Source organism: Macrobrachium nipponense, chromosome 1 (genome assembly GCF_015104395.2).
Source record: "Macrobrachium nipponense isolate FS-2020 chromosome 1, ASM1510439v2, whole genome shotgun sequence".
Classification (NCBI taxonomy): Eukaryota; Metazoa; Arthropoda; class Malacostraca; order Decapoda; family Palaemonidae; genus Macrobrachium; species Macrobrachium nipponense.
This window is the reverse complement of record NC_087200.1, coordinates 86,406,361-86,416,661: the sequence shown is the minus strand read 5'-3', so window position 1 is coordinate 86,416,661 and position 10,301 is coordinate 86,406,361. Positions and strand designations below refer to the sequence as shown.

At 41.6% G+C, this 10,301-nt stretch overlaps 1 protein-coding gene across 3 annotated transcripts in view; it reads left to right on the top strand.

Moving 5' to 3' along the window:
• The window catches only part of LOC135219431 (uncharacterized), a 751,318-nt gene that overhangs the window by 446,272 nt on the left and 294,745 nt on the right, over nt 1-10,301 (top strand). For all 3 annotated transcript variants that reach the window (XM_064256210.1, XM_064256211.1, XM_064256209.1), the window contains 2 exons: nt 301-429; nt 1,097-1,209. In XM_064256210.1, the coding sequence (XP_064112280.1) occupies nt 301-429; nt 1,097-1,209 (242 nt within the window). The remainder of the gene's footprint in view (nt 1-300; nt 430-1,096; nt 1,210-10,301) is intronic.

The following is a 10,301-nucleotide window of genomic DNA, read 5'->3' as shown; positions in this document are numbered from 1 at the left end:
AGGTATCAACTAACTACTATCAGTGTCATAAGCGCCATCAATTGCCGATTTTTTGGGTAATGGCAGTTTTCGCTTATCAGTACCCTGCCAATAACCGAGTACCGAGTACTGCCTGTATGGTATCAGATGCATCTATTTCATGGTTTGGTGTTTGGCAGCATGATATGCTGTACATTATTGTAAACTCAATAAACTTCATTTCATGAAGTTAGATTTTTGTGTATAATTTTGCTTAATGAAAACGATACCTTTTTGTTTTAAAAAACCTGTGTACAAAGTATCAACTATTAATTTTTTTAGGTTGGAGGCGTGAGATGGTGCATCGTGCCACTTTTGATGTAAATACTCCCAATAGAGTCAGAGCTGATATTTACTATTATACTCCGGAAGGAAAAAAACTGAGATCAAGAGTCGAGATTGAAGATTATCGTAAGTTTTGGTTACACTGTTTACATGTTGAGTTAGAGTGGACAAGTTTTGAGTTGTAAATGAAAATTTTTCCTCATGCTGTTACCAGTTATTCAAACAGTGATTAACCTTCTCTTTTTCATTGAAGACTTTCAGGTGAATAGTTGTTTCATTATATGTGAAGAGTAAATGATTCAAGTTCATTTGATTATAGTCTAGTTCTTCATTGTTATGAAAATATATAATTTTTATTCACCTTGGATTATAGAATGTTGTGGTTTTAGGGCAAGCAACTTGGGTTTTAGTCTTTTTAGTTCAAAACTGCATTAGCACAGGGACAAAAAAGCTATGAACTTAACTGCTGTGGTACCAGAAGTGCATCAGATAATAGAAATTTTTAATACAGATATATACCCATATTTTAGGAAAATTATGTTTTCATGTATTTGAGGATAGTGTAGTTACTCAGTACTAAACTTTAGTTTACATATTCATGATTTATAGTATACAGGTAGTTATTGTTTTCTTCACTATTTTAAGTAAAAGTTTGTGGAAGGGTATAACAGACCTCACAATGGAAATTTTACTACTTTGTTGTAGATTACTTATTCATAATTTGCAGTATACAGATAGGGGTAATTGTTATAACGTTCATTAATCTAAATAAGGTTATTTTTCTGTCTTTTAGTTTTACGGAAGGGTATAACTGACCTGACTATGGACAACTTTACTTTTGCAAAGGAATCAGTTGGTGGTACTAATGAGCAAGAACAGATTCGTCATGCTGTAAAGGGAACACCTGTAAGAAAACTTATATTTTTGCTTAACTTTCACCATATGTAGAAAATATGTTAGTTTTATAATTATAATGTTTAATTTTAATATTTAAGTTTTTGAAAACAAAGAGCAAACCATTACTAAGCAAAGTTTATTTAGTTTTCTTTGTTTTAATTTTCTAGACTGCTCAGACTTTTTCTATAACGTATGACATCAATATTTTTATGTATTATGTCAAGTCAGTGGTGATTTATTTTGGTACCTAATGCATCAGATATAATGATTTATTTTTTGTGTAGTATCGCTTTGTTGTTATAGTCCTTTATATCTATCCATGTTTTACCTGGTAAGTGATTGTTCTATAATGTTGGTTTCCTTCAGTGTACATATCCTGTTCATGCTGAGTTTTTCAGGATTTAGCTTTCCAGGAATGGCTTCATCATCTCTTGTGTTTGTTTTACAAAGCCTTGTTCTATTCTTGAGTGGATAGAAAGTTGTTACTCAGTAACTGTTTGTTCATATGTGTAACAAACCTTCAGTCTTAACAATATGATAAATCTTCTAGCGCCAGCTGGAAACTGTTTAAAAACAATAAAAGATAGTAATGCAAGGAATCTGTGGCATCTGGCAACTCAGGCGTGGGCGAGGTGGAGAGTCGACAACTCATGAAACCTGTGAGCATTTACTATAGTCTTTCTTCCACCGCCTTGGAGAGTGGATGTTTGCTTTTTTTGCTCTCCTTCCTAAGCTGGTTTTTTACTTTGCCTGTGATTCCTTTCTGCTTTTTTCGATTTTTGGGTGTTTGTGGGTGCTTGAGTGTTACATTGGATCCCTTCAAGAAGTTGCGGCCCCATCAACTCATGTGTCCAGGCCTTCTAGGATTCCCTTGTTTGCAGTTTTTAGCTTCCTTCACTGACCCCCATACCAGTATGTGTCATGCTAGTTTCTGTAATTTTACCTACTCATGCCCAGAATGTTGTTCCTGGTCTGTTACACAATGGAAGAATTTCTACAGGAAGAGGGAGTATCGTATGATAGCGACTCTTCCTTTTTGGAAAGTATTCACACCTCCTCAAATGGACAAATTTTCTTCCCCTTCTTCTAGATTTTTTCCCTCTTTATCTTCTGTTGACACCCTGTCTCCTTCCTTTTTTTCCATTCATTCATCTTTGGAAGTATCAGGAGTTGCTCAGGGTGATATGCTTAACGCTGCCCGCTGCCCCCTCTATTTCAGAGGTTGATTTGCACAATATGGCGGGTATGTGGGCGTCCTTAGGACTGCGGGGCTCCCTTCTCCTTGGAAGCCCTGTTGCCCCATTTCATGTCTGCTCTCCTATCTTCGTCTCCCCCAGCAATTCTACCTCCTCCTGGCCCCCATTACTTTGGGTCTCGTGTTGTAGTGGGACGCCATTGGTAACTATGCCTCATTCTGGGTCGCCCTTTATCTCAGCATCAATGTGGCCATTGACTCGGGCTGCCAGTCCACTCACAATGACGTCACTCTCAGGAGCCTTTTTGCCTGTGATGTCAGCTTCATTGACATCACATCCAGTTAGTCCATGACGTCATCCCAGACAGTTGCCAACCAGGTCTTCGTTGCTTCCCCTTTTGGGAGTGGGAGAGATGTATTGTCTTCCCAACAAGGACGTGAGTTTCCTAATCATGTACATGAACGTATGCCAGTAAGTGATGATCTTCCTTTCACTAGTTCTTCATCCCTCAGCCTGTTCGAGTTCATCGTAATGATGACAGTGCTCCAATTTGGAAGTCGAAGGTGTTACCTTCTCAGGTCACTGATCCCGAGCCTTCTAGACATTCTCCTCTCCCAGAGACTACAGCTTCTTTGCCTGTTCATCCCCGCAGACGTGCTTCTATTGTCGGAAACAATGAGGATCTTTTTAGGCCCTCTTCTTCATACTGTCAATCTGCGATGTTTGATTCAGAGGAAGGGAAGAGTCAGGAGTTTCTTGCTTCTTTCTCAGAGGTTTTTGCTTTCAATCATAAGTTCAATAATCTTTCAGGTGAGACTCGGACTCCGTCTTCTAAGACCCCTATGGGCACAGAGGCTTTGCTTGGCCCAAGGAGTTATGTGAAAACTTCATTTGAGCTGCCTTGTTCTGCGCATGCTCAATCAATTTTGCAGTGTATTATAACTTTGGTCTTAGGACAAGAGAATTCTCTTGTGTCAAGTAGGTTATTCAAGCTTCTTCCACCTCCTCTTGTTCGCCTTAAGGAAAATTTACTACTTGACCAACATGGCTCAGATTAATTCAGATGTGATCCATCTGAAGCCTGGCTTGTCCCGGGAACAGTTTAGGGCCGATGGCCCCTTTGTTGATTTTTCAAAAAGCTTCTACCTTGGAGTCTACTATTTTTCCTGCCTTTCAAACTGTTATGGTTGGACTGGGGGTTGTCAGCAGTGGCCAGGATAACATCTTGTCATTCTGGAAGAGGTTCTGTCAGCTCACCTTCCTTCGTCAGGTTGCTTCTCCTGGCACGAAGGCCACCTCCTACCTGAGAGATGTCAATGCCAATTAGTGAGCTAACCAGCTCATGATTAGAAGGGATGTATCCCTAACTAAAGTGGCGTGTTCAGTGGATTCTGAAGCCTTGTCGTCTCTCCAGAATGGAGACTTCCTAGAGTCCTAGCTTCTATTTCCAAGGAGACAGAAGATGCGTTACTCAGACGACGCCCTAACACCAATGACAGGCTAGTCCAGTAGGTAGTCACGAAGTTGAACGCTCGTTCTCTTCATTCTCCTCCAAGGTAGAGTATGCAGTTAACCCCAAGGAAGTCTTCAAAGCTGTCAACTTCTGTTAAGACCTCTCAGCCTGTGCCTCCCTTGAAGAAGAGGCTGCAGCAGCGTCCCTTTCAGCTTCACTCTTCCAAGTCCACCCGTGACGTGGTTCAGAAGTCATGTAAAGCCATTGGTCCCATTACTGAATAACCACTGGTTCCATGCAACGTAAAAACACCATACAAACAAACAAACTCTTCCAAGCCAGGAAGGGGGACTAGGGGAAGGGTCAGGTTAGGTTGTCGATAGAGAGGGCGCCACTCCCTGCCTGTTGCTATGGGTAGGGGATGCCTGGCAGGCCATTGGGCCAAATGGCAATTCCATGGAGCAGAGAAGTGGGTAGTATATGTCCTTTGGGTGGGGAATCTACTACCTTTCAAATTCCCTCCCCCTCTCTCTGATCATCCCCTTCTCATCCTGGTGTGCACTAGGCTCTCCAAAGCATCTAGCTCTCCAAGAGGAAGTGTCAAAGATGATGAACAGGGGCGCAGTGGGAAAAGTGCATTCTCCTTCCCGGGGTTCTGTAGTCAACTCTTCCTGGACCCAATTTGTTACGGGCAATTGGAGACCAGTGATAGATCTTAACATGCTGAACCACTTTATCAAGAAGGCAAGGTTCAGAATGGGGACACCTTTGACAGGTTTGGCAGCCGTGAGGGAGAACTTCATGCTGTCAATAGACTTGAAGGATGGTTACTTCTAAATTCCTCCAGGAAATTCCTCCTCTTCAGCCTTAGGGAGCAGGTATTCCAGTTCAAGGTCCTTTACTTCAGGATGCTAAAGCCCCACAAGTGTTTACAAGGGTATTTACCGTAGTGTTGACGTGGGCTCATGCTCAAGAGATTCACCTATTGAGATATCGTGACAATAGGCTGTCTTAGCAACTTCCAGAGAGAAGCTGGTTTAGGACAGAGAACGTCTTATCCAGTTTTGTCAATCTAAGCATCGTGGTAAACCGAGCCAGAGGATTCTTTACCTGGGGATGATAATAGATATAGCATTGTCAAAGATTTTTCCATTGGACCAGAGGTTGCAGAAATTCAGGACTGTCATGGACTCCCTTTCAAAGAATGAGTAACCAGTTCTCCAGTGGCAAGTTCTTCTAGGCATCTTGTCATCTTTCAAGAAGCTGGTCCTTATGGACATCTTCAGATTCGTTCTCTGCAGTGAAGGCTGAAGGAGTTTTGGTCACTGGAAGGAGATTCCCCTTAGCTACAGATACCTCTGTTGACAGAGGTAAGAACCGACCTATTGTGGTGGTTGGACGACCAGAACCTTACAGTGGGAGTTCCTCTACTTTCACCCCCTCTGGATCTGTTCCTGTACTCAGATGCTGCCTTCAAAGGTTCGGATGCTCGTCTCAAAGAGCTCCTAGCCCCATGAGTATGGAGTGCATAGGACAAGCTGCTTCACATCATTGTGTTGAAGACAGCTTTTCTGGGTCTATGGGAGTTTTGAGAAGGGGTGGAGGGGCACTCTGTCATTCTGATGTCAGACAGCACCACGGTGGTAGCATATGTGAACAAATGAGGTTCTGGTGTCTTGCCAGCGCACTCGTTGACAGTCGAGGTGCACCAGTGGGCGATCGACAAATCGTGGGAGCTCATGGCCGGTACATTCCGGGCAGGAGGAGCTTAGTGGCCGACAAGCTAAGTTGTAGGAGTCTCTAAGTACAGAGTGGTCTCTGTGGGGAAGACCTGTGTAGGACCTCCTCGCCACATGCTAAAACGGGAAGCTAGAGAGTTACAGTAATTCCTCAATTGTATGCAGTTCAAGTTGCGAGAATTCACAAAAGTGCAAACTTTTTGCTGGAACCTAACTAATTATCATACTCAAGTATTTCATAGACATGCAAATGCAACATTTTTGAATCCTAGAGAAACCCCGCAAGTGTTATGTAGTCAAAAAATAAAAATAATGATTCTCTCTCTCTCTCTCTCTCTCTCTCTCTCTATCGGCTCTCTCTCTCTCTCTCTCTCTCTCTACTGAGATAAGAATTTTTATGGTACATGTATGTGTAAGTGCTACATAATATAAAATATGGAATGTTATTCCATATATAAAAACTAAAACTATGATTAATTAAAACCAGTGACCCAAGAGGTCAACCAGTTTGCTTGCAGGAATGTGATCAGACCAGATATGATAAAGTAGGCTAAGATGACGTGTAGTATCAGTCAGTGTCTAGTTTGCCGTCATCTGTGGTCATCAAATCATATGTTTTGTAAACGATAGTCCAAGCTTCCTGCTTGAGACAACCACAGTGACCTATACCCCAAACGGCCTACATGACTTGTAATCTATGTCATCTGTGTGTATGCAGCCATCATCATTAGAATACCTGTCCAATTTTATCTGATCTTCATCATGTAGTCTCAAAGAATAGAGATATTTTTGTTCTCAGTGTTTTCTACTAGGAACCTCACATCAGAAAGAAGATACTGAATGAACTTAGAAATTATCATCATGAGTTTGAAGCATCTCCGTCGTCATAACCAAAGAAGATACTGACTTCGTAAATTATCATTGAAATCCAAGACACTCCAATGAGGAAGGAGAGTCATAACCAACCGACCTTAGCGTAAAATTATTATAAGGGTTTAAATAACCTTACAGGGCGCCTTATTATACAAAGGCATCAGGCCTACATATGTACTATATTTATTGCATTTCACTTTTAAGTAAGGTCAACTCTTATCTCTCTCTCTCTCTCTCTCTCTCTCTCTCTCTCTCTTCTCTCTCTCTCTCTCTCTCTCTCTCTCTCTCTCTTAGATGAGAGAAATTTTTATGTATGCAACTCACCACGTAGTTATGTAGCTATAGTTTCTAAATCCGTTGGCAGCTAGAATTTTTGAAATTCGCCATTGCGCTAGTCTGTTTTTGTAAAGTGATACCCCCGCCCACTATTGGGGGAGAGAGGAACCAACACTGCACAAAATTCAGTTGTTTATGCCCTACTATCCATGTGAGGGGAGGAGGGAGGGCTTTGATCATTCAAGTACTTGGTGAGAATGCATAAAATCTTATTTTATTATAAAAATGTCATTTTTATATATGCAACTTACCAAGTTGTTACATAGCTGAATCCCACATTGTAGGAGATGGGATCCATGGATACAGTGGACCACTATTCGCATTCTCCGGATTCACGGATTTCTCTCTGGACCATATCTACCCTTTATTTGTGGGAAATACTCTTGTTCGCAGGGTTTTCCAACGAAAATAATCACTAAATAGTGTATTTTGATGTTATTTTCATGACTAAATACATTTTTATGATATAAAAATGACTAAATAATTTTCAAATATTAATATTGATTAATACTGTACTAGTAAGTTTAATAAGATTAAATGATATCACATATAAAGTAATTCGCTCTCTCTCTCTCTTCTCTCTCTCTCTCTCTCCTCCTCTCTCTCTCTCTCTCGTCTCTCTCTCTCTCTTCCTCTCTCTCTCTCTCTCTCTCTCTCTCTCTCTCTCTCTCTCTCTCTCTCTCTCTGTCTTTCAGAGATGTATGTTTTTTTGTATAATAAATAAATGAATTACTATTTTCAAATATCAACATTAATGTAAACAGCAATAATATCAATTCATTAAAGAAAATACTATAGTGAATTAGTAAGATTTTAGTTTATAAATTTAAAAAGTTCTGTAAGAATGAAGGAAATCCCAGGGTACAGCAATTATCATAAACCTCTTCGATTTCTCCCAGGTAATGAGAAGTGAACACTGATGTGCATTTTCAATATGTTGCATGTATAATTGAATCCAAAGAGAGGTTATGTTTAAAGTTCACTGATGTAACCACTGATCTCACCTCATGAGCCTTCACTTTTAGTGTCTTAAAATGTTTCTATCACTTGGGAATGAGCCTCTACAATAACATTACATAAGAAAAATGCCAAGGGCGAGAAGGATTCTTTACAGAACATCATAAATGATCAGATGAGCCCCTCTCTTCTTCTTCTGGCTGGTGCTGTTAACACAGTTCAGTAGTCAGCGGAATTTTTGTAATTTCTTTGCCGTCGCTCATTGTTGGAGTTATTTGGTGAAGTACTCTTAAATATTGGTAGCCATTTCGGCGATATGTATTTAGATATTTAGGAATTCATATAAATAGTTCAATTTTCCTCCTGAATTAGTCTTAGTATTGGGTTAATCTAGGTCAACAGGAATTAGGTGCTGCAATACAAAGATTGCTAAAGCTTGTAATGATCTATCTACATTCAATTTGCATAGGTTTTAGGGGTCAGACTTACACACCAGATCGAAATAGTGGGTAATGTATTAATTGGGACAAGAGAGCTTGGGAAAATCTTGACTAACTACACTAACAAGTTAGAAAGAGATAAAAAGAGGAAAGTGGCTTCTAGAGCTAAAGCTAAAGGCTTTGTTAGTCAGGAGTTGTCAACTGAAAATTGTCTCTTTCTGAACCTTCTCTCGTCACCTATTAATCCTAGTCCTAATCTTCGCTATCTTACATCTGTACCCGATGCTGTTGCGAACCTTAAAGCAAGAGTAGATAAAAAATTATCATGCTTCCAGCAATGGAAAAATTAGTGTCCATTAAAACCCTAGTGAACAAGGGTAAGTGGTGAAGTGAGTGCCAGTGTTAGTGTTGTGGAGGCGGTGCTGTTTATCCCGCTGATTCTCGTAGGCAAAGGTCCCTGTCAAACTCCCCAGAACCTGGGAGGAGGTATACTGGTAACCCAAGGGAGGTCAGTGCGGTCTACACGAGCAGTCACCCCCACAGGCGATCCTGTTGATAAATCCCAGGTCACAACAGAGCGCCATTGGAAAGGCATATCGAAGGAAGTGTGTCTTTCTTCTAGTGCATCCAGCTATGGGGAGTCTTCTCCCAGGTGCCAGTGGCGCTTCATTGACGAGTCCCGTCCATTGAAAAGGTTGGCTCATAAGGTGTCTTCTTCTCCAGTCCCCTGTAAAAAGACTAATCTTTTTCAAGAGGATCAACCTTCGTGTAGTTTTTAGGACTCTTCAGAGAGATTCTCTCAGGATCTGGAAGGAGAGGGACACCGAAGTGAGAGGATTTCATCCTCTAAGTCTCGGTCCTTGTCTAGAAAGTCTTCCTCTGGTAGACTTGCAGGGATCACAAACAAGAAAGGTTCAGTGTGTTCTTTGGTGCCAGATCCATGTCCTCCTGTAACTTCTATGAGTGTTGGGAAGTATAAAATTCCTATCTCATTGGCACCTGTTTGTAGTTCTTATGCACAAGAACAGGTAGTGCTTCCACCAGTCTCGCATTTAATTCACGAGACTTCTTGGATACAGGAGCCGCGTCTGGAGTATGCGTGCCCATCGACACAGAGGATACTACAGCACTGGAACCTACAATAATTCAAGAGAAGTTGGGGCAGACGAGCCCACCAGTTCCTGAGCGCCCATCAGCGACACAGTTTTCTTGAGCGCCAGAGCGTCCATTGGCTCCCGAAAGTTCATTGGTTCCCGAGCACCTATTAGCACCGAATCATCCATCAGAGCTTGAGCATCCATTGGCTCCCAAGTGTCCATTGGCACCCAAACATCCATTTGCACCTGAGCATCCATTAGCGCCCAAGTGTCCATCGGCGCCCAAGCTGCCACAAGTGTCCAAGCATCCAGGTGCACAGGTGGAGCACTATGAAGTTTTTAGACAATCTTTGTCTGTCAACAGTTACGCCCTCTGTCTTACCAAGAGGGTCACATGCTAAGGCTGCCCCCCGCCGATCCTTCTTTTTCAGCCATTCAAAACAAGTTGGACAGCATCTTGGGTTTTATGCAGTCTTCGGTGCCTCCTGTTCAACCTCAAGAGAACTTGTTGCCGATTTCATCAGCCGAGGAAGAGGAAGAAGAAGATGATGATGATGATAAAGAATTGTCGTTACTGTATTACTTTGTAGTGAATTTTTCTGATTTGTTCTTGCCAGTGACACCCTCTTCACCAGAGTCTTCCTGCATGAGAGACAACCAAAAGGACTGCAAAATTGCCTAAATTAGTGCTTTCTTTTTCGGCATGAAAGGCATTGAAGGAGTTTAACCTTTGGTTTGAGGAGAAGAGGGATCAAGGCAAAGTGAACTTCAATTTTCCTCTTCGTCTTTCAGCAAGGAGACATCTATGTTATGAGATCGGAGAAGCTCCCTCTTTAAGTGTATCTGCCTCTGCCCAGGGAGACTTTTCCGGACTTATTGACTCAGCGAGATGAGCTTTCAATTCAGCCAAGATGATGTTTATGGCTTCAGAGTTAGATCCACCTTATAAAGAATATCTTTAGGGTGTTTGAGGTGATGTTTCCTTGACTGGACAGTGGGAGCCTTGGGCC